The sequence below is a fragment of the Bombyx mori genome, chromosome 1, assembly GCF_030269925.1.
Source record: "Bombyx mori chromosome 1, ASM3026992v2".
Taxonomy (NCBI): Eukaryota; Metazoa; Arthropoda; class Insecta; order Lepidoptera; family Bombycidae; genus Bombyx; species Bombyx mori.
The window spans coordinates 16,845,396-16,870,340 of record NC_085107.1 but is presented as its reverse complement, the minus strand read 5'-3'; the positions used below and the strand labels follow the sequence as shown (position 1 = coordinate 16,870,340).

General features: G+C 35.9%; 2 protein-coding genes across 18 annotated transcripts in view; one reads left to right on the top strand and one right to left on the bottom strand.

Annotated features, from left to right (window-relative positions):
- The window catches only part of LOC101744151 (solute carrier family 35 member B1 homolog), a 33,120-nt gene extending 25,865 nt beyond the window's left edge, over positions 1–7,255 (bottom strand). Inside the window, exons 1-3 of the mRNA XM_038010971.2 lie at positions 6,813–7,255; positions 5,711–5,833; positions 4,207–4,437 (exon numbers count right to left, since the gene is read on the bottom strand). Coding sequence (XP_037866899.1) covers positions 4,207–4,437; positions 5,711–5,833; positions 6,813–7,004 — 546 coding nt within the window. The 5' untranslated portion in view covers positions 7,005–7,255. The remainder of the gene's footprint in view (positions 1–4,206; positions 4,438–5,710; positions 5,834–6,812) is intronic.
- Positions 7,256–8,638: 1,383 nt separating this feature from the next.
- The window catches only part of LOC101744007 (coiled-coil domain-containing protein CG32809), a 305,604-nt gene continuing 289,297 nt past the window's right edge, over positions 8,639–24,945 (top strand). For 12 of the 17 annotated variants that reach the window (XR_009973960.1, XR_009973961.1, XM_062670413.1 and 9 more), the window contains exons 1-2: positions 8,639–9,033; positions 21,362–23,043. Coding sequence is in view for 15 of the 17 variants with exons in the window: in XM_062670413.1 (XP_062526397.1) it covers positions 21,384–23,043 (1,660 nt within the window). In the remaining 2 variants the exon portion in view is untranslated. The other 5 variants (XM_062670422.1, XM_062670393.1, XM_062670386.1 and 2 more) reach the window with 4 other exon arrangements.

Below are 24,945 nucleotides of genomic sequence, written 5' to 3'. Positions count from 1 at the left end.
TGGCCGTTTTGTAGGCGTCCACAGCTTCTTCAGGTGATGAAAATCTCTGTCCACGCAATTTATTCTTTATTTTAGGGAAAGTATAGAAATCATTAGGGCTTAGGTCGGGGCTGTACGGCGGATAGTCTAATAATTTATGTTTTCTTGCTCTAAAAACTCTTTTGTCCTGTGCGCGGTGTGAGAACTCGCATTGTCGTGATGGAGGATGATGCGGCGGTTGCATTTCTTTTTACGGAGTTCAGAAACGACCTGTGGCAAACAAATGCTAGCATACCATTCTGCATTAACCGTTCTTTGTCCCTCAAGAGGAATAGTCGTAACATGGCCGGTTTTGGAGACAAACGTGGCCACCATTTTTTTTGCAACACTCCGTGAACGAACAATTTTTGTTGGCTTTAACTCATTTTCGAACACCCAAACTCGTGACTGGTTTTTTGTTTCGGGTTCGTACGCGTATATCCAGGATTCGTCACCTGATACAATGTTGTATACAGCATTTGAGGATCCTGGGTGGAATCTTTCGAGATTTCTGACGCACCAAGTAACGCGAGCCGCTTTTTGCTCTTCACAGAGCGAATGCGGTATCCATCGGGAAAACAACTTTTTTACACCTAATTGTTCATGCAAGATTATTTGTATTTGACTCATGCCAATGTTTAAAGTTGCCTGAATTTCGCGGTATGTCACATGTCGATCTTCCTCAATCAGCTTACGCACAGCATCAACGTTTTCTTGGGTGAATGCAGTTTTTGGACGAGCTTGACGGGGATCATCACTGAGCTTGACACGTCCACGTTGAAACTCAGCAAACCAGCGATAAATTGTGGTTTTGGATGGGGCTTCATCACCAAATGCAGAAATCATCCGGTTAACACACTGTTTTTGTGTTAAACCACTTCGAAAGTCATAATAAATCATCGCAATCAATATTTATTTATATATATTCTTATCCTTTAGGCCACGACGACTTCAAATGTAGCACCTAATCATTCTGTTTCATCATTCTTTACAGAATTGAGTGTTACAACATTAAAAATGTTAAAAAAGGAAGGTACAGTAAATGAAGGTGTCTGGAATACCCCAGGGAAAAAACGACCACATAAGCCCACAGTGTCCGACCTAGATAGTTTCGACATAGATGCTATTCGTAACAAAATTAACGAATTTCACATCGTTAGAAAACAAAGTTCCTACGTTCCTACGCTGTGTTAATGGAATTAAGAGAAAGCATTGGATTTAATGGATGCAGGGAAACTCTTCGCCACTTATTATTGTCCAATGGCTATGAATTTAAGAAAAATAAGAATGAGCGTTCATTGTTAATTGAACGTTATGACATATCTGCCTGGAGACATCGGTTTTTAAGAACCATGGCTTTGAAACGTAGAGAAGGAAAGTCAATAACTTATTTAGACGAGACCTATGTTCATAAAAACTACAAGCCCAAGGAGCCTTGGCAAGGTCCATCTACAAGTGGTGCAATTGAAAATGTTTCGACAGGGAAAAGGTACACAATTGTACATGCTGGATCAGAGAAGGCGCTGTGCCAAACTCATTGTTAGTCTTTAGCACTAAATCCAATATGGCGGACTACCACCACGACATGAATGCTCTAAACTTTAATAAATGGCTAAGAGAAAAGCTTATACCCAATTTAAATGAGCCGAGTGTAATAGTTATGGATAACGCCAGTTACCGTACCATTCAATCATGGTAAATAAAGCTCCTACATCACAAAATCGCAAAAACGACATAAGAGAATGGCTTACTTTGAATGATACTCTGTTTGAAGAATATCACACAAAAGCAAAGCTCCTATGTTGTGTAAAACGAAACACACCAGAACCAGTAAGTATATGAAGCTGATGAACTTCTGAAGCAGAATGTTCATGAGGTATTACGACTTCCCCCCTACCACTCGATTTAAACGCCATTGAGCTGATATGGAGTTTGGCTAAACGTAGTGGCAAGTAAAAATATTGCCCTGGCGGCAGTGGAGTTAGTGGGGGTTATATAAGAATCGTTTGAAACCATAACTCCAGAAAAATGGAAGAAAATTACTGATCATGTCATACATGTTGAAAATAAATATAAAGAAAGGGACAGAATTACAGAAAATAACTTGGAAAATATTATTATTAATGTAGGAAACAGTCATTTCAGTGACTCTAATGAATCTTTTCACATGGAAGTTTTAGATTGAGATTTTGATTATGAAAGTGAATAAACTAAAATTATTATAGAATATTGTTGTTGTTTTAAATCAGATTGCTACAGATTGCTGCCTCGAGCAACTTCGTATAGAAACGAGACTGTCGACGATTTGCTACCAGAAGACTCTTGGTTACTTTGGTCATATTGCTCGGCGGCCACCAGACAACCTTGAAAGATTGATTGTGGTGGGCAAGGTAGAAGGGAAAAGACCCGCCGGCCGGCCACCAAACCGTTGGTCGGATCAGATAACTGCGCTCACTGGACTCTCTGTTACCAACGCCCTGAGAGAAGCCGAAAACCGAAGCAAATGGAAGCTGAGGGTACAATGAGCCACGAAGGGCTTTCAAGGACACGACCTTCAGCAATGAAGTATTCGACTAAGAAGAAGAAGAAGACCTACTCTTATTTTTGATTCAGACGTAGTAAACTGATTTTTCGAAATGTCACGTGTTTCTTTGATTTGGATCAATATAGGTAGTGATTTTACATCTCTGAATAGAAATTCGGTTTTACGCGATTAGCGCTAGCCATTTTAATATTATTATCTTTAACTTACCTAACCTAAGCTACAGGTGGGCAAAGGCCTCCCCGGAATCCTTCTGGGAACTTGAATTTATAGCAATCGTATTTATCAAAAACTTAGTGATTAGTTTCTTTTGATAAGAGGTTACCGAGGTAGGTTAGTACTACTCCTACCGCAGTGTTGATTTATTTCATAGACTTATTCCCATTCTTGGACCTGTCCACATGCAGTCAAGCAGTAGTGTACAAATAATACTATTTTTCAGCAAAAACAAATTATTTTATATTATAAAGTATCAAATTAGGTTATCCCAGGTATGTCATACTAATTTTGGGGTATACTGATATTTTTTAAATTTGCCGCGCTTTTTCAGTCTCTACTTTCATTTGCCAGACTCTAGCCCGGCTAGGGCGGTGAGCATGTTGCGCGGGCGCAACGCCATTATCGATAAAAACAAATAAATCATCGAAGGCAGGTACACGGCGGCGGGGCGGTATACGAAGGGTGGTGAGGCATTGTTATGTTATGAGTCATTTGTTGTTCCTGCAAATTGTAGTACATATGTCGAAGAGAATTGTGTTTGGACATTTGCTCTCTGATTTTCCAATGGCTATTCCTTTGTTTTGTACCAAAACAGCAGAAAGTATTCAAATACCAGCACAAGCACGTGATATTATCAACAATGTGTTAAAAATTTTCACTCAAATGAGCATAGATTCCGAAAAGTTACAAAGTGTTAATTTCTGCCTTTCTCGTTAATTTGCTGCGGCGATATGTGTTGTAAGTGTTCGATTAGTGATTTTTTCTTTCATTTTTATCACTAGCCCACAAAATAACAAAACTAAGTACACTATCGATAACGCTTATCGACAACAATAATGCGCATCATTATGCCCGTGCATAAGGCTCGTGAGTGGAAGAGAGAGCAAAATACTCGCTTCACCGCTCCGATTATTTATGACCCAAACTGCACGGACAAAATAATTCTACTATTGTGGTCCCCCAGTAGTGGAAATTCGACTATAATTTATTAAAATTACAAGTTTGAACATTATTATAGTTCTATTCTCAAAGACTATGGCTTGAAGTCGTCGTGGCCTAAAAGATCAGAGGTCCGGTGCATTTGTATCCAGTGATGCACCGGAGTTCGATTCCCGCTGGCAAGTACGAATTTTTGTACTCTACACAATGTTACAGTTTTTATTTTTTATTAACAAAGCCTGACTGGAACGACATACAAGCCCACTCACTGTAGAACTGACACTAGCTAATGTAAGGTTCTGATAAAGTCAAAAGATACTGGACTTCAATAATCATGAGTCCGGTATAATTCGATGAAGTCTACTCTGTGTACTCTGTGTGTCTCACAATATTTGGACTCAGCTATCATAACCTTATAAAAGAATATGTTGAACTAATTCTAAAAGGTTAATTGAAAATTTTATTAATACACCAAAAAAAATGCTTACCTGCACAGCACCTGTCAGGCCATCCATGAGAAGTGACAATATCAAGAGTAGTTCTCCAATTCCGATGCCTGGTGTTTCATCAGTTACTCTCTTTTGGTCTTTGTACATGAATAGCACAACACCAATAACAATAAGAAATACAAACAGGTATTTCTTCAGAGGATATGACTTGCGACCAAGAAGGACACCGAGCATCAGGACTGGGATGGGTTTTGCCGCTTTTCCCACAACCTGAAATTTATAAAATACACATGATGTATCATTTCATGAAGTGTACTCACCATAGTATTATTTTATAATGGAACCAAGTTGCAAACTTTTCAACTTAAGCTATTATATTATATTTAATAAAATACAATACATAGTTTTCTTATATTATTAATATTTATATATATTAATATGTATATAAATAATATTTATGACTAACATGTCAATTCAGTGATATGTATGTACATATATTTTTATAAAATCACCCTTAGTAACAATTTCTATGAAAAAGAGAATAGGACATCAATATCTATAAGCGAAGGTGGGCGAAGACGAGATTTAATAAAAAAAATATTACTTCGTAGACGGGCTCACGGCCAACCTGGTCTTTAGTTGTTATATCGACATCCTCGACGCAAATGCTGCAACCCACCTCGAGACATAAGTTCTAAGGTCTCTGTCCAGTACAACGGCTGCCCCACCCTTTACGCTTCTGCTTCATGGCAGAAATAGGCAGGGTGGTTGTACCTACCCGTGCAGACTCACAAGACTTTCTAACACCAGTAATTACACAAATTATAATTTTGCAGGTTTGATTTTTATTACAAGATGTTATTCCTTCAGAGTGAAAGTCAAATCTGTTCCGTCAATCGTGAACATTTGTTAAGTACGCATTTCATCGGGAAAATTGGCACTTGCCTGCAGGATTGGAATAAGAATGCACCAGACATCTTATCCTTTACGCCATGATGGATTTTAGTTATAAGGCACATTTTGTTAAGAATGAGTGCCCCAGTCAGTAATGTTTTTTTTTTGGCATGTAGAATAGATGTTGCTTATTCATACAAAAAAGACACCCTGCATAAAATTTACTGGTCCTATACTGACCCTGTAAGTACAGGGCGCAGGTTTTCCACAGGCAGTATCTTTGTTACAATCATTTGGGATTTATTTTACTGTACCTTATATTTGTCCTATAAAATCTTGAATGTGAATTGTTAGGTCTTTTTTTCACATTCAAGATTAATTATTGAAATTTTGAATAAATTTATCATAATATCTTTGAGTTAAGAAAAAAATTGCCCATCTATCACTATCTACTGCCTACCTATAACATGACTATATTTGAGTTGCAGAGAATGATCCATATAAAGAATTCACACAATTTGTTGAAGTTATTTCATGTAACACCTATAATTTAAACCAATTCCGATATTGACAAAAACAATACTTCTGACTTAGATTTTTTATTTACAATATCATGTTTCGTTTTATTTATTGAAATTTTAAACATTACCTGAGTAGGGTAGTTGACCCATTGCAACGCCATGTTAGAGCAGACCATACCCAAAAGATACGTTAGAGCAGAAGAGAAGTAGTAAATTTTCTTGGTATTGTCTTTTTCATGTTTCCAAGATAACTGAAAATTAAAAAAAAAACAATTAGGCTATGATATAATATATGTTTTATTGTCGATACTGCTGCTTTCCTAGGTGATTTTTTAAATTATAATATTTTAAATGGAAAAGCTGAAATACAGTTCTAATAATTTAAGAAAATTTTATAGCAAAAGTGTGCGCTAGGTCAGAAATAAACTGGAAATCTGAAAAAACTGGATTCTTCCAAAAAATCTATCATCGTAAAGCTAATGATTATCCTAACAGCACACTATTATTTTATATTGTTATTTTTTATATTCCTTTATCTATTTCTACTTTGAATTTATTTGAATTTATGTAATACAGTTTTAAGTTAATTATATTTAATTATATTCAATTTAATTTTTTTGGTTTTAATATTGAAAATTTTTTTTTTGTAATTAGTACCATTTATGTATGTACATAGTTTTTGTTTTGTTGCATAGCTTTAGTATGCTTAGATTATCACTGGATAGTGAATTGTTACCCTTGATTTGCAATTTTTATTGCTAAATTATATTCATTAATCATCGGAAATTAAACTGATGGTGACCCTCAATTTAATAATAATGAATAAAAACTACCTATAAGTAATTTTGTTATAAACTAAACCAGCTCCCACAGCTGGAAAGTTAAAACAAAACAGAAAATCTACTGTTTTGCGTTTATGTCTAGCCAATAAGTTTCTTCAAAAAGTGCTCATAAAACTACTATGGATAGCTATGAATAAAAAAACAATAGCAATATGAATAAAAAAAAACAATATTTACTACTATATTTAATGATGATTGGACATTACAAAAGATTTAGACCAGTAATAAATTGGGCATCCAGTTATGAAATAATTGTAAGGTTTTCGTATCTAATTATTGGTATCTAAGACATAGATGATATTGTAATAGTATACTATGATTTAAAATAAATATAAAAATACGTTGACACATACAATATTGAGGTTTTTTTCAATTATTTGTTACTTACCATTAAAATTTGAGCAAAGATGTAATTCACTGTACATTGTACGAGAACTAATGATAAGGTGGCCGTAAATTTCTCATTATTACCATATACTCCTCTAGTTACTTTTTCTTGAAGCATTCCATAAATAAAGTAACATGTAAAAATAGAGCCGGCATAAAATATGAATCGAAATTCCGTGCTGCTCTTAGCCATTTTTGCTGATGGTATTTACGTAAATTTAGAACTATTCCTCACTTAGAAATTAATTCTAGACAACCTCACGATATACTGAATTGATCACACTAAAAAGTGGACACGTAATTCATTTTTTTAGTAAAGACGATAATATTGGCTAATTGAGGTTTAACACGTATGAATTTCGTCGCTAGGTAGGTATACGAATTACGAAAGTACGAATGTCGTACGTCAATGATCACATATGAAGTGTATAATCTATGGACAACGTCAAAACTAGTGGATCCGTTCCACACAATCGGACCATAGAGTAAAAACTTTTTAATAAGCAATTTCACAATAAATTATTGTTGCTAATTAACATGAGCTGCAACTGAGATTTCTCTCCTTAGATCAGTAACAGAATATAAGATTTACTAAGCCCCTTAAACTATTTTCTTAGTTGGGGAATCCGATACAATGCCATCTATGGAGTATTCATATAAGCTGTTCATTTTCCCTCACAAATTTGTTTCAGCGGAACACAGCGGGTGCACAGATTTTCTTTCTCCGGCTACTTTCATATGAAATCGCTTACAAATTTACGTTTAATTGGCATAAAAAAATCAATTCTACTTTCGACTATTTCGTTTCTGCTTATTTTCATTTGCTTCATTTCTGCCTATTTTCATTTGCTTCATTTCTGCCTATTTTCATTTGCTAACCTACTTTTAAAACTTTTATGAAGAATTTGATTATAATATTTAAAAGTGACCACCATAGTGACTACCATACTGGCTCTTTCTAGTGTGAAGCAATTTTGCGTTCCAGCTTACAAAGCCCTAAAATAGGTATGTCAAGAACAGGCTGATGTACATGTACCTATAGAATATAAAAGAGCTCATGGACCTCATACAATTTAAAAAAAATTATATAACCTGTCTCTTTTATATTCTCTAATAAAATAAATGAAACTAATAAAGTAGACTTGGGTTCTCGGATTCTTCCTAAAATAAGCTCTTAATAAATCTCACAAATTTTTTTTAAATGCTTTTATATTTAATCTCATCCAACGCATACGATATTATATTATCGTACACCAGAAAAATCCACCACCATTTCGTTCCATTTTACTTTTCATAAAATAGACAGACAGACTTTTGTCATAAAATACGGTGAAAGGGCTATGTACCCTCTGCCTGTCCAATGGACGAATCAAACAGAAAATGCTCCATGATTGACATTGTGCACTTCATTTGTAGTGGAGTATCAGAAACGGATTTTGTTTTCCTTCAAACCATATATTTTTGATTACGAGTATTATTAAGCTTGTTTTGTATACATTTTGTATTTACTTGAAGGAACGCAGATACAACTAAGTTGACTCTACAATTTTAAAACAGTGAAATTATTTTATCGAACACTACTATGTAAAGTTTTTAAAATTTATTGAAGTTGAGGTTTAATTAAAAAAATACTTTTCTCTTTACCGACCACATACATAACGGACAAATCAGATGAAATTTTAAAGTATTTAATAGCTCCTCATTGTTTCAAAAAATATTTGTTTTTTCTTGTTTAATGTTTGTTTTTGAAAAAGTTTTCAAAAATTGTTAAGTATAGAAGTTTTTCTCATAGGTACCTACAATGGTATTTAAGAATGCACTAAAGTTAAGCAAAACGGAACGTTTCGAAACTTGTAGAGTTACGAACTTAAGTAAACAAAGCAAAACGAACTCTATCTTGTAGAGCGAAGGCGTACACAGAGATATGAGCGCATGGCCTTCAATAATACAAAAAATATTAGAGCTATGATGCAGATATGTTCCTAAAAGGTTATTTTATAATATTATGTATCATTTAAATCAGTTTGTTGCATGACTTCCAAGCTCATGCCAAAGTTTTATTGATAAATAATGCGTTGCGCTTGATTTTTATTATTTTGAAGTTAACCAAGACAAGAAGTAAACTTTTAAAGTAAATTATGTTCGTAGTGTTAAGTTAAAGTCGTGTTCAAGTTCGCTTTCTTGGTTTCGCCGGATGTCACAGAAATAAACTTCTGTAGTAAGTAAGTGTAAATTATGTATGTTTACGTATAGAGCTTAGAAATATTATATTGAACATTTATGAAGGGGTTTTTTAAGTTGACGAACTGTCAGCGATGACATAACGTAAATGCGGTAAATTCAATTGAAGTAAACTCTTGGTTATTTTCAAGTATGACTCACTAGTGTAGTTACAAAGAATTGTGGTTTTGTTCTGTGACATAAACGACGGGAAATTTATAACAGCAATATGCAGTTTTAAATTTAATTTTATTACTTCATAATTACAATACGGTGAGTTCGTTCAGTTTTAAGCACGCAAGTTAAAAACAACGAGATTTCTAGTTTATTTAAATAATCGTAAAACATGTATTTCCGTTACTGGTTTATAACGTCTAATAAGAATATTAGAATCGTTTTGTGTAACTTATTATTTAGAGAAAAATAATGTACTCTAAAAGTGCACTAGCCTAATTGGCATTTTAACTATTAGGCAAATTATGGCCTTATCTTTACCCTATTAACCTAGCCTATCATAAATTATCGCGGTAACTAATTCTAGCATTAACCGTGTTTGAAGCGGTCCATATAACCAATCCTATATCATTAAGTCAATGATTTAAATTAAAACTTCACAAGTTTATAACAATAAATTGAAAACGTGATCGATTTTTTCAAAGATTCACATATTTCGTTCAAAGTATCCATTAGCACGTTTATCTGTATCAAACAAATGAATACATTTAATTACAAATATCATTACAACGAACGTCACATGATAGCTGTGATTGATATAGTTCGGTTTGAGACGTGCAGTAATATTCTTGCGCATCCGCTGTCTGTAGTTTTGAAATTTACCAAACATACACTTGATACCTGTACTATACAATGTACCTATGTAGATAATGAAAATACTAGAAACAGTTCACAAAAACTGTGTACGGATATCTCAATATTTCGTTTCAAGGAACATCGTAAATTGAATGCCGATTTTTCTCGTCCATTAATCTCCGAGTACGTTTTTTTATTTATCAACTCAAGTCATCTGATTCACAATATCGCGATCGCCAACTTGCATTTTGTACGGTTGAGTTTTAAATTGTGTAAAAATATACACAGGCCTGCCTAGATATTTGTAAATGTGAGATTTTCTCAATTTACTCTTCAAAATGTGTCTACAAAAGCAAACGACAATGGCAATTACGCCGTTTCAATCTTATGATCAGTCATAATTTCATTGAATTGAAAGTTATCTTCAAACTGAAATGTATGACAGCATTGTGCCACAAACAGATAAAAAGAGAATGCAGAATCGGTTAGCGATTCGCGAGTATCCACAACCAAACATGCACACAATTTTTCAATTTACTTTAACATTCATAACGGAAAAAAGATAGGTACATACCTAAATATATTATCTGTGTCATGTATAACCAGCGATCGTGTTAAAAGTAATAACATTAGTAGAATTTTCAATAGTTTTAACGTTACTCCGTTAATTTGACCGTGAAATTAATCACTTGGAAAATTAATAATAGTATTCAAGTGGTCAAGCACTGTTTGATATTAATGTTCATACTTAGAGTTTAAATACACGGAAATAAAAAATAAATATAATATACTCGGAATGTCGTAAGAAACGGCCCTCCCTCCCTCAAATGATTATTGGACTTATAGATAAACACAAAGTGAATAGTACCTTGACGCAATAGCTCGAAATCTCAATTGTATTAAAAAATAGGCGATAGTAGCGATAGATTTAAGTCGTCGTGGCCTAAAGGATAAGACGTCCGGTGCATTCGTGTTGAGCGATGCACCGGTGTTCGCATCCCGCTGGCGGGTACCAATTTTTCTAATGAAATACGTACAAACCCACAAAATTATAATTTGCGTAATTACTGGTGGTAGGACCTCTTGTGAGTCCGTGCGGGTAGTTACCACCACCCCGCCTATTTCTGCCGTGAAGCAGTAATGCGTTTCGGTTTGAAGGACGGGGCAGCCGTTGTAACTATACTGAGACCTTAGAACTTATATCTCAAGGTGGGTGGCGCATTTACGTTGTAGATGTTTATGGGCTCCAGTAACCACTTAACACCAGGTGGGCTGTGAGCACTCGTCCACACATCTAAGCAATAAAAATTAAAAATAAAGCCTTATGGAACCCACGTGGGTTACGTATATAGATTTTGCTGATATATACATATATATTTTATTATATATTTTATGTATATATTTTCAATTCTACCTATAAAGTCAAATAGGCAAGTTTATTTCTCAATTGTCGCTCTGTCGCTCATAAACAAGTTTGTTAAACAGTCACAGAATTGAGAACACGATTCGGGGCATACATAAAATTTTATATCCTAGACTGCCACTCAACGACTACGAGTTTGCTCAAATTTGCAAAAGGCTACGAATAATGTTTGATTCGTATACTCAATTTACAACATCGAACTTAACTCAGTTTGTGTTTAGAATACACCTATGATGCAATGGTATGATAATGCATGATTTACCGGTTAGCCTATTTTTGTTTGCTATTTTAAAGATGCTTCATTATCCACTTCTCGAATAGTCGATTTTTGAAATACACGAAAACAGAAAAACTATTAAATCGAAGCGTCAACGTATTTCTACTATCGATGTATTTATCACATTAGGTGAATCGGAGAACGAATTACAGCAAGCAACGTCGATCGTCATATTATATTACATCAACCAATTAAACGGATATTTGAAAAGTATTGGATTGATTAAGATCTGCAAATGTAGATAGTTACCTAGTCTAAAATGCAGTTAATTCTATTTATTATTTAATATCACTTTGTCTATGGCTCCGTCGTGCAAATACGTCTTAGCTAACTAGAACCTGAGTGTGTTTGTATGGTCTTATTAGTTCCACATGTCTAGTAGTTTTTTTTTATCTTTGAGAAGTTACTGGTGGCCCGGTAGCCTTTCCAGTTTTACCAGGGCAGGTGGGCGAACAAGGGCTCAACCAGCTAGTAAATAGCGCATTTTTTATTGCGTCCTTAACATCGATATGATCTACACGGATATGGTAAATAGATATGATACAAGCAAGGTTTCGATTTCATGTGGTAAGGTAGGTGGTAAATGGCATACTATGAACACGGTATTTCAGCAATACGGTGCAAAGAAGTTTTGAAGAACAATCAATTGAAACGAACCGGACCGTATATTCGACTTCCTATCGCAACAAAATAACTAAGACATGCGTTTTCACCTTCACTCTAAATTACGCCTCTAAAGTGTAAAATCGACCTAATAAAGGGTAGGGAGATTCATGAAACCCATCCGAAGGACCTCAAAGTTTTAGACATTAGCCTCTTGCAGCCCAAGTTTCGTATTGTGTGCGGAAACACGGTGGAACTTATCCGCAGTCTCAATTTTCTTCTTCGAACTTCGTACTACTGAAGATAGTTTGATTTCGCTTCTCGAACTTTCGAGCCTCTTAACTTACGATGCTCTGAATGAAATATGAACCTATTGCACCTTTTATGCGGGGAACCATTATTATTTTGAATTGATTTATATATTGTACTTAATTGTCGCGGTATGTCTCAGCGTTTTTATTATCGCCATCATTTGTATTGTTTTCAACACATCGAATACTTGAAAGTTTTCAGACGACCTGCCATAGATAAAAAACGGGAAAACGTAAAAGTAATTTTAATTATGCCCATTTCTTTTGTAAGACAGTGGTGATATAGGTGATAATAATATATCAGATAGCCACATTACACATTCGTAAAATAGCCCTAAGTGATGAAAATTTGCGCACAGTCTGCATATTGTTTTTAAGAAAAACCTATTATATGCAGGATACCTATTGTTCGATTTTGGGGTTTAAATTTTAAAATCTCTCGCTAACTTGCCCGGTATTCGCTCAATCAAATGATACCAATACCAGCACCACGCGCTGCCACAGCTTGTGCAACATTTGAAAAAGTCGGTCCTTAAATAATACACTTAATATAGTACTTAGATAGTACTTAGATAATACACACTTAATATTTGAGAATATTGTCAGTCGTGAAATCATTAGCAGTTGGCGGTAAGTCCGTATTTCTTAAAAATTTTAAAATTCAATAAAACTAATCTATCGGACATTCATGAACATTTTGCCGGATATTAACCGTTATGAAATCAAATACCAGTGATTCAATATAATAAAAATGTAATTTATTGTAAAAATAGTTCCCACAAACAACAACAACAACATATCTTCTGTGTTTTGTGTTTTACAATAAAGGACTTTACTTATGCAATGATTTGTAATGCACAATGGGTGCTCAGGTAGGTATTTAGTATTCTTTTCGTAGCAATATTAAACTTAAGTTCAAATTTTTGCGAAATTTATACTGCGGAATTACATAATATCTGTCTACTTGCCACCATTACAAAGTTAAACTTCAAATATAAAATAACCTTACTTTTTTTATTGATGATTGATAATGTTTGTTGTAGAATTAAATCTTAGAATCTTTAATCTTGTCGAATTAAAATACCTAACCGAGTTATTGTCTTCGAAGTAAAGAAATCATTTATATTTTTCTTTGTTACAATTTGATTGGTAAAACGGTACTTGATATTATTATTGGTTGTTTGATTATTCATATTTTATAACATTATTCTAAAATTATATTTTTTAATCACATCTTGTCGAATTAAAATACCTAATCGAGTTATTGTCTTCGAAGTAAAGAAATCATTTATATTTTTCTTTGTTACAATTTGATTGGTAAAACGGTACTTGATATTATTATTGGTTGTTTGATTATTCATATTTTATAACATTATTCTAAAATTATATTTTTTAATCAATTCTGTAGATTCATGAATCAGCAGAGGGCCTAAATGCCTTTTTACTAACGTGTCAAGACAGCGTTAAAGCATTAAAATCATTAAACATACCAGATTTATTAAGTTTTGTTTTGGTTTATGTATCTTTTCGTAATCTTGATTTAGCTTATCGTTTTTGTAGAACACCAGGTCCGTATCCTGGAAATGTCTGAGAGTAAGCCAGTCACAAAACAAAGCATAGACAATGCAAAATCTAGATACGCCAAATGTTACCGGAACACCAGTCATTTTGATATAAAGCTTAATAATTTTAAGTTAAGGGTAGGTGCACCTCGGCTGCAACTGTGGCTACTAAGAATCATCATAATGGAGAAAAACTCGAATGAAACTTTTAGTAAGACAAAAAATGTTATTATTGCAGAAAACCTCATTCAATATGTCGATGTTTCGAAAACACTGATTTCGCTCCTGAAAAACGGCTTGAAAAAATAAATCAGTTGAGATGATGTGAAAACTGTTTGCGTGATGATCATACGATATAGAATTGTTTATCTAGAGCACGTTTTACAGTTTGTAAAAATATGCACCATCGCCACACTTCATATCGATGCTGGGGCTGGTGCCAATCCAGGGCATCCTAATGTCAGCTCAGTCTCTCTTACCTGTTCTACAACTTCCACAGTCATGCTCGAAGTCGCAATTAAGCACGTCGCAGATTGTTGAGGCATTTATCAACCCGTGCGTACTATAATTGATAGTGGTGCCATGACGGGCTACATAACTCAAGACTGTGCATTAAGGCTAGGACTAGAGCTAAGAAAGTGTGATTTAGATTCCATTGGACTAGGTGCCAATCCTTTTAGAAATCTGGAGCTAACTACCTGTACTGTAAAACCGCGTGTGTAACAGTCCCATATCAACTACCGATGCAGTCATCATTGCAAAATTATCCAGAAATCTACCAACTATGTCTCTCTTGGCTTAATGACTTCCAGTCTGTGTGTCCAGTCAATCCTATTGTGGCGGGTAGCCATCATACAACGCAAGATAATTGACACATGCCTGAATCTCGCTTACGACATTTTCAAGATAAGCTTGCATATATACAAGTTCCGAACAACAACATTCGGACCGTCGGTCTACCGAGCAATATCACCCGCTCGGTGGAAGATCTTCATTTCGTCGTTAAGCATCCCCAAACTGGTGACCCCGACGTGATGTGAACACGCAACCTTCTGATTCATCATCAGCGCATCAAGAACTTCGGCTACCACAATCCCCGCATTCTCGCAGATAAAGGCAAGTCATCGACAGTCGTCCCACAGCAAGCCAGCATCGCAGCCTCAACAGGACCATCGCAGCCGACTCACCGCGCTTCCTGGCCCTACGGCACGCACCTACACTGCCTCATCGCGCAGCATTCAAGCTCAGTCTCGACTCACCGCAGACTTCGAACAGCACTGGCGACAATCACGCAGCATTTCAAGCTCAGTTTCGACTCACCGCAAACTTCGAGCAGCACTGGCACTTGCAAGCTAATCTCAGCACGGACAACGATAACTAAATATGACACGACCTCCAGTCTCGGAGGGGAGTGATGTGGCGGGTAGCCATCATACAACGCAAGATAATTGACACATGCCTGAATCTCGCTTACGACATTTTCAAGATAAGCTTGCATATATACAAGTTCCGAACAACAACATTCGGACCGTCGGTCTACCGAGCAATATCACCCGCTCGGTGGAAGATCTTTCCTTTGTCGTATATATCCCCAAACTATAACTGCAAGCCTAGAACTAAAAACCTTAGGTACTTTTTTCTGAGACGGTGTCCTTCGGGATATTCCCGGACGCGAAATTCCGTCATATCGTAAGGACGGGTACCGGCGAAGGCGTAGCAGGTTTGGTGTAACGGGTGTGGTGGAGCCCGATGGGGCTTAGCAGGTAGTTCATTTTGCGTGGCGAGTGACTTGCGCGTCTTTTTCAAGGAGTAGTCTCCTGCGAGGAACATAGCCCAATCCGTTATTAGAACTTGTTGCAATATTCGTTGGAGCCATAACCCTCGGAGTGGTGGTAATTTAAATGTGTAGTTTAAATGAGTCTACAATAAAGTACTACTGTATTATATTTGAAAGGGATTTTCCTACAATCCTTTCAATAAATCATTTTTATTCAAAGAGCGCTGTTCAGAACGCTGTTTGCTCGGGTTGAGGCAGTTCTCAATTGTAGCCCGCTATGTCCACTGTTTGGTGGTCTAATGGAGTTCGAAGTGCTGACGCCGGCACATTTTGTGATCGGGCTGGAATTATTGACTTTACCCGTATTCGATATCAGCAGCGTCTTTTGCCTAACGAGAGGTAAAGAATTGTGCGCCTGTTTTCACTACTTTTTTAGAAACGGTGAAGTCAAGATTACCTCCACACATTTCAGCAACGACCAAAATGGTTCTGCAGCTGCTGAAATTTAGTAATCAGAAATTTAATTCTAATTAAATCACATGTACCATCTTAACAGCGGAATATAACGCGAGTCACTCAACTTATGTCAGGTGTAGATCGGACGTCGAGTGTAAGAGTGCAGGGGATTCGTTTACTCTCAACATCAGCAGATCGTCAAGTCCCATATGCCCCGGGTGCTCCGTAGGCGCGGACCTCATAGGAAGTTCGGCCCCCGTCCCGAAATAAAAAGAGTTGGTCTTATAACATAGTCAGATTTCTTTAGATTGAGATTACTTAAGATTACATAAAGGTAGGTCTTTGTGTGATAATTTTTGTTATAACTCAAATTTATTGCTTAATAGTTACTCATCATTTTTAATATAAATACAGTCCACTGTAAAATTTAATCAACACAACATAATTGTTATTTTTATCGTAATGGGAAATCGGGGCGGATTTCGCTGGTAGGAATGTTCGATTTTAGGGTTTATATTTTGAAATCTCCCTTCAATTTGCCCGGTACCCGCGCAATCAACTGAACGTGATACATAGGCGGCACTGAAAGTTTCGGGAATTAACGAAGTGACACAACATTACTATTTAAAAATGTATTTATTGCTTTTCGAAGTATTCTCCGCGAAATTTGACACATTTTTCCATACGATGGAACCAATCATTGAAGCAACCATTCCATTCGGAAGTTGGGGTCTCCAAAATTGCCGTTTTGTAGGCGTCCACAGCTTCTTCAGGTGATGAAAATCTCTGTCCACGCAATTTATTCTTTATTTTAGGGAAAGTATAGAAATCATTAGGGTTTAGGTCGGGGCTGTACGGCGGATGGTCTTATAATTCTATGTTTTCTTGCTCTAAAAACTCTTTTGTTCTGTGCGCGGTGTGAGAACTCGCATTGTCGTGATGGAGGATGATGCGGCGGTTGCAGTTCTCTTTACGGAGTTCAGAAACGACCTGTGGCAAACAAATGCTAGCATACCATTCTGCATTAACCGTTCTTTGTCCCTCAAGAGGAATAGTCGTAACATGGCCGGTTTTGGAGACAAACGTGGCCACCATTTTTTTTGCAACACTCCGTGAACGAACAATTTTTGTTGGCTTTAACTCATTTTCGAATACCCAAACTCGTGACTGGTTTTTTGTTTCGGGTTCGTACGCGTATATCCAGGATTCGTCACTTGATACAATGTTGTATACAGCATTTGAGGATCCTGCGTGGAATCTTTCGAGAGTTCTGACGCACCAAGTAACGCGAGCCGCTTTTTGCTCTTCACAGAGCGAATGCGGTATCCATCGGGAAAACAACTATTTTACACCTAATTGTTCATGCAAGATTATTTGTATTTGACTCATGCCAATGTCTAAAGTTGCCTGAATTTCGCGGTATGTCACATGTCGATCTTCCTCAATCAGCTTACGCACAGCATCTACGTTTTCTTGGGTGACTGCAGTTTTTGGACGACCTTGACTGGGATCATCACTGAGCTTGACACGTCTACGTTGAAACTCAGCAAACCAGCGATAAATTGTGGTATTGGATGGGGCTTCATCACCAAATGCAGAAATCATCCGGTCAACACACTGTTTTTGTGTTAAGCCACTTCGAAATTCATAATAAATCATCGCTCGTGAATTTTCTTGAGTCAATTCCATTTTCTCAATGACTAAACAAGTTTGACAAAACCTCGTGACAAGACCGAGAATCTTTTTTTAAATAAATAAATGGTATTCGATTTTTAAAACCAAGGAGTTTTCAATTAAAAAGATTTTAATATGACAGGAACAGTGGAAATATTCCATTCCCGATACTTTTAGTGCAGCCGTCGTACTAGCGCCAGGCTTTGCCGCAGTTTGTGCAACATTTCAAAAAGTCAGTCGTGAGATCATTAGCAGTTGGCGGTAAGGCCGTATTTCTATAAAACTTTAAAATTCAATAAAATTTAATTATCGTACACCTGTGTACGAAGAAGATAATTTGATTTAAAAAAATAAAATACCCTGACAAAAACATTAGGTCATTAATCAAAGTTTTTTATTAGAAAATGACAGAAATGAAATTTTCAATGTAACGGATGAATTTGTGAAACTGAGATGAAATTTGTTACGAATATTAATCTTCCGAGATGAACGAACGAGAAATGTAATAAAAGAGCCATGATTTCGTTTAACTAAAATCGTAAAGGAAATCATCTAAGCAGGTTAAAATTTTGTGATGAAATTTTCGAGCTTGTTCTTGCAAATTCAACGTTCTAAGATATTGTTATTAAATTTTAATTGAAAAAATAACAGGATTTTTCAAAAAAAAATACGAATAGGCATTTCTTTCAATCTTTACCGTAGATATTCTTGGCTGAAAATACCAAAATAATTTTTTTATGACTTTTAGAGACGGTAATGTTTGTTATTCACAATTTTATTTATCAGATTTTTATATTTTTTTAATAATATTCTGTTTTAAACCAAGACAAAACAGCTCGTAGCCTCTGTCGCCACTGTTTTTCAGCCTACATTCTGTGATATTTGGTTGATAGCTTTGACGAGCTTTTCTTTTTTTGCTTTGTAATTTAATGTAATCATTGTCATATTCTGACTGTAGGTATGATGAACTAATTTATCTATTTTGTCATCTAGGTACGATTTCCTTCGGCTAAGGTTTAAATAGGAGCTCGCCGTGTATCTGATATCAATTAGTCACCGGATTCTCATAGATATTCACACAACAGTACTCTAATTTCCAAACGCATTCCAACATAAACTTATTGATTAATTAAGCACAATCACAATGCAACATTGACTATCGAACTTTCGTTTCATGCAAACATCTGCAAGTATTATTATTACATAAGTTTGTTCACTCCAAAGCATTAGGTGTTATACTTTAGAGTACTTTTATTCGTTTTAATTCCGAATGATCACAAGACGCGAAATTCACGATTAATTGGTTCAGCGTGATCTTTTTTCGGAGCTTTCTAAAGCGATTTAAAATTTTAAGAAATATCTATATAAAGATTAGTAGATACAGATAACGGTCAAATTAGTGATAAAAAACAGTTTTTTCAGTAAATTATGAAGTTGTTAGTAGTTGAAATTGTCGTTAATAAGACAGCTTATTCTAATATAACAGAGCATTCATGAGATACCACCATCTTGTCTTCAATAATCATCTAGACTGGAATTCGTCTCAATGTTATAAAAAGTGAATAAGCACAGTGCCCCGTTGTGCAGTACGAGTTTGACCTTATTCCCTGTACTGCATATTTATCTTGCACGCCTTACGGTGTGATAAAACATACACCCGTTCTCTTATCTGACTTCGGACTTCGTGATTATACTGAAAAATATTCTACAAGCCAACTAAAAACTTATCTCGTACAAGCCCAGCTGCCTGTTACAAAGTATATTTGTAATACGTGATAAAAATGTTTTGCTGCTTCACTCGAATTTATATGCGTTTGCTAAGTATGTGTTTCTTTTATCTTTCGTTGAATTTTTTGTTGAGCTGTGATTTAATTCATCCGCTATGCGTGTAGCTTGTGTGAATCGAAGTAGCTTTCTGCCGCGAAGAATTCATTTAATTAGAACAAGAAGCGGGCGCTCTCATTATTTGTTATTATGTAGATAAAATCCTATTGAAGGACAACAATTTGCGTAAGTACTGGTGGTAGGACCTCTTGTGAGTCCGCGCGGGTAGGTACCACCGCCCTGCTTATTTCTGCTGTGAAGCAGTAATGCGTTTCGGTTTGAAGGGTGGGGCAGCGGTTGTAACTATATTCGAGACCTTAGAACTTATATCTCAAGGTGGGTGGCGCATTTACGTTGTAGGTGTCTATGGGCTCCAGTAACCACTTAACACCAGGTGGGCTGTGAGCTCGTCCACCCAACTAAGTAATAAATAAAAAATAAATAAAACTTAAGTCACGTTGTAGTGTGATAATTATAAAACAGTAGTTTAGGAATATTTTAGATCCAAAGGTTGTGCAATAAATACCTGTATTTTGTTAATCAGCTAGCGGAATACAAAAATTTTAACTACCTATAACTATTATTGATTAAGCCGGAAGATATACAACGGTTTTGTTAAGAAAAAAAAAACGAAAATCAAGATAAGAAAATATGAAGTCGCGTCAGTGATGATTGTACGTAAAAATAAAAATATAATAAATAGGGTTAGAAACTAAAGTCAGACTGAATGTGATGGCTCTTGCCCAGTTTTTCGTTCTTAGTGGGAGTATTTTGAACTCGCATTATGACTTGGTGACTACCATCCTTCAAATTTCCATTGCGCGTTATAAAATTAACTTGAGGTTTCGGTAACTGACACAACTCAAGTTAGGGGCAATATTCGCGCTGTGAGCTCCGGTATCCACTGAATACCAGATAGGTGGGGTGCCAGCTTATCCCACATGCGTAATAAAAAACAAAGCAATTAAAACTTCTAAAATCAATTACGTTTTTCCATAGAATTATAGGGGTTTTCGACTCTATTATGCGCAGTGTGGTTTGATTTCAAGATCGGAATACTGTTTTAATATTCCACAAGCATTGAAGATACTGCCACTATAGGTAATTATTTTAGTGCATATCGTTAAGTTGTATATCAAACGTACGAGAAAAACCCGTAACGAAGATAATATTGCCCATTAAAGACGTAAAAAATTCAAGCAACTGTGGTGAAATAGTATTAAAACTTACAATCGTGTTTTTAATATTGTCAAATGCTAATTACTTGCCGTGCGCTTATTGTCTCTAATAATAAATTAAAGTTATTGACGGCATCGGGAACACTATGATTCGTTTACTTATGCATATATCGCTGTGGTTATAGCTGAAAAGAGAATGAATAACGATATATTTTAGCTATCGATATATATGAAGCAGCAAACGTTCAATTAGACTCAGAGATCGCTAATTGGCAGCTACACACCGTAACGTTGCCTAGCCTAGAATTACCTCTATACATTTTCGCGTAACTCCTATAACAAAATATTAGTTATTCCAGTGTTTCTATAAAAATATGAAAAGTGGGTAGTTATTGTGCTTTGTCAATGTTTATTTAAAACATTTTTACTTTTCAGATAAAACCTGATATTCTTGAAAATGTCAGAAAATAATAAAAAGAAAACCGGAAGTTTCCGGAAGTTGTTTCCAAATTTATTTTTCTCGAGTAAAACAAGAGGAAAGACGAGCAAAGATTCGAAGTCGACCTTGAAATGTAACGCTGATTTGTCAATAAGCAATCAATATCAGAGCCCACGATCGATAAGATCAGATAAGTATGCTCAAGGAGACGATAGCGAGCGAATATATGAAAATTTAACGACAACAAACATACAATCCGATAATGAAACCTTGAACATCGATATACCGAGCAATCATTCGTCGAGTAGCACGCTTGTTTCTGAGAGTGTCAAAAATAGAAATCTCCATTTAAACGAACCGGTTGCACGTTTCGTCGGAAAAGAGTGCTCGCATTACGCGGCCAGACCGCAGGTACCTCCGAAGCCCCAGAACGAAATGGTTCATCCGACGGCGAACACTAATTACGATAATTCACTCTACCCAGACGTTTATTACCATTCACTCGAGAAGCTGTCTGATAAAATATCGCCTTTGGATGAAATTGAAATTTATAAGGCGTCGCAGGCTCAAGTGAATCCTGCATCTGTTGGTGCTGAAATAAAAAGAGTCAGCACAAAATTCTTAATATCTCCGAAAAAAGAAGCAGAAGTGCGTACTATACAGCCGACTAGAGCTCGAAGCCTGTCTCTAGAAAAGGAAGGAAATTGTCATGAAGTAAAAAAGGAAGTAAGCCAGACAAATGTGAAGAAACCATATAATTACTCAGCACCGACGTCTCCAATGCCCGTAACGCATAAGATACCATCCATGCCTAAGACGGTTTCTCCATACGGCCATTTGAGAAGAAACATGATCGAAATCGAGGAAAAAAGGAATTCGTTGAACAGAACCGGTCAACGCAACAGACCTTTGTCACCATCAAGATCGGATTTTAATTACCAGTCTACTCCTACATCACAAAATGAAGGGCCTAGACCTGAAGAAAACGAAAAAGAAAAAACGAGGCAAAAAGTTGAAGCGTTTTACTGGCAAAAATTGAGAGAAATGCGCCAGAAAGAAGATGAATATTTGCTTAAGCAGTCACTAAGAGGTTCTGCTCGAAATGCTTCTACATTATCGAATTGTAGTTCTCCGAATTCATTTACTGTAGAACCTAGAAGCTACAGCCTCCCACGTGGTCAAGATTTCCGAAGTTACACGAAACAACCAGTTTATGCTCAAGCTTCTTTTAAAAGAGGAGCCCCCGAAAGACGCACTGATACTTTTATAAAAAATCGTTCCTCTATGGAACCAGAAATCATTTATAGGAATCCAGAAAAATTACTTACTTTATCGCCCATTTCATTGCAAGAAAGGAGAGTGTTTCAACCTGATATGCACAATAAACAAGTTAATCTTGAGGAACAAAACGTCAAAAACAACAAAGTTAATTACTTAGGACATAATCCCAGGAAAGTGTTGAGTGCTCCACAGTGTGTTAATTTGACTGATAATGTAAGGACTCCACCCTTGCCTCCTGTTAGAACAACAAGTGTTGGTGTCGGAAAAAAAACGCATGTCATAAACAATACGAAATTAATTCATTTACCTGGAGGAGGCCATTCTGTATATTCAGAGTCGGAGAGTGGCTCGGAAGCTGGCGAAATACAGAGAATTTTCAACGAAAATTCAAAAAAAGGTATGTTCGTTTTGTATTTTTTTTTTCATTTCTTTGTAACACAAGGGAAAATGCACGCTGTTGTTTTGAATCCTATTTTCAAAGTACCTATTCGAAGATAAATTTACAGTTAGATTACTACTGAATACATACAGTGAATTACTGTGTGACTGCTCCGCTATCTATTAGTGTGAAAATACGTATGTTTAAATTGCTCCGCTCTAATATCCTGGCCAGTATCAAGAAGATTTGCTGTTTTTTTTTAAATTACTTAAAAAATTATCAAAGTAAACAAGAACGTATTTTATTTCGGATTCAGAAAATGTATACGCAGTGTGAGTCGTGATGCAAGTCCGCGCGTTTACTGTCACTTTTCTACTACTAATCGAAAAATGATTATAGAACCATTACTGTAATGTAAAATAGTTCAACCTCATATTTCTTATCGTGTATGTTTTACTGGAAATCCTCGATCCAGAAATTAAATAAAAATGATTTAAATGTAACTTAAGAACTCAAAAAACACGTTTAAGTATCAAATCCTCTTGAAACTGGTCAGAATATTAGAGAGAAGGTTATAAAATTATAGTATGGGTGTTTCGTACGTGAGAAATTTTTGACTTAATAGGACGTTTGAAATCGGTGTAAATGATGTTCAAAGATTCCTTTACATACAAACATACCCCGCTAATCAGAGCGTGTAAATAACCTAAGACTTATAATACTACCCGTCGAATATCCATAATTCACTTTCCTCCTCCTTGCGTCGTATTCCTCATTGCTGAGGGTCGTGACCACCCTTTTGAATAACCTTCCCACGCACGATCTTTCTCCATTTATTCTTGTCTCTGGCGGTGTAGAGAGCGTTGTGAAACGTGGAATCAAGAGCGGTGCGGATCTGGTCGGATTCACTTTATGTTTACAGTAAAGAATATATAAAAAAAAATGGAGTCTGAACCTTTTCAAAATAATTACTGTATCACAGTTATTATGAAGTTTATATTTTAATTAATTGTATTTTATTTACATTATTTAAAATTGATTGATTATTTTACATGGTAATTAATTAATTGCCTTTACTATAATCATAACAACACCTGCTAATACGCTTGGCTGTAACCATCGAGTATCGCTCAAGTCACGGCCAAGCGGTGAATCATTTCTCGAAATCGCAGAGCTGGAGCATTATTTTCTCGTTATACCTATTATTATGCATTGTGGATTTGCGTTTTAAAAAAGCTTCCTCTTTAAACTCCCAACGAGTCCGTGGAAAATGTAAAAGTTCTACAAGATATTCAACCCTTTAAATCGGATATTATAGAGAGTTCACTTACGAAATATAAGTCATGTTTATTATTATATTATGTAAAAATCCATCTTCTTTAATTATAACGCAAAAAATCCACACCTCCCAGCTCAATAGTAAAAACAGTAGCATCAGCAATGTGAGCTACTTTAAGAATAAAAATATGAGACACATGAGACAAAGAGATAAAAACATGATAAAATTATAATACGCAGCAGTAGATTTTCAACAAATTTCTAACCAGTCGAAGTCGTCGTGGCCTAACAGATAAGACGTCCGGTGCATTCGTGTTGAGCTATGCACCGGTGTTCGACTCTCAGGCGGGTGCCAATTTCTCTAATGAAATACGTACTCAACAAAGGTTCACGATTGACTTCCACGGTGAAGGAATACAATCGTGTAATAAAAATCAAACCCGCAAAATTATAATTTGCGTAATTACTGGTGGCAGGACCTCTTGTGAGTCCGCGCGGATGGGTACCACCACCTATTTCTGCCGTGAAGTAGTAATGCGTTTCGGTTTGAAGGGTGGGGCAGCCGTTGTAACTATACTTGAGGCCTTAGAACTTATATCTCAAGGCGGGTGGCGCATTTACGTTGTGGATGTCTATGGGCTC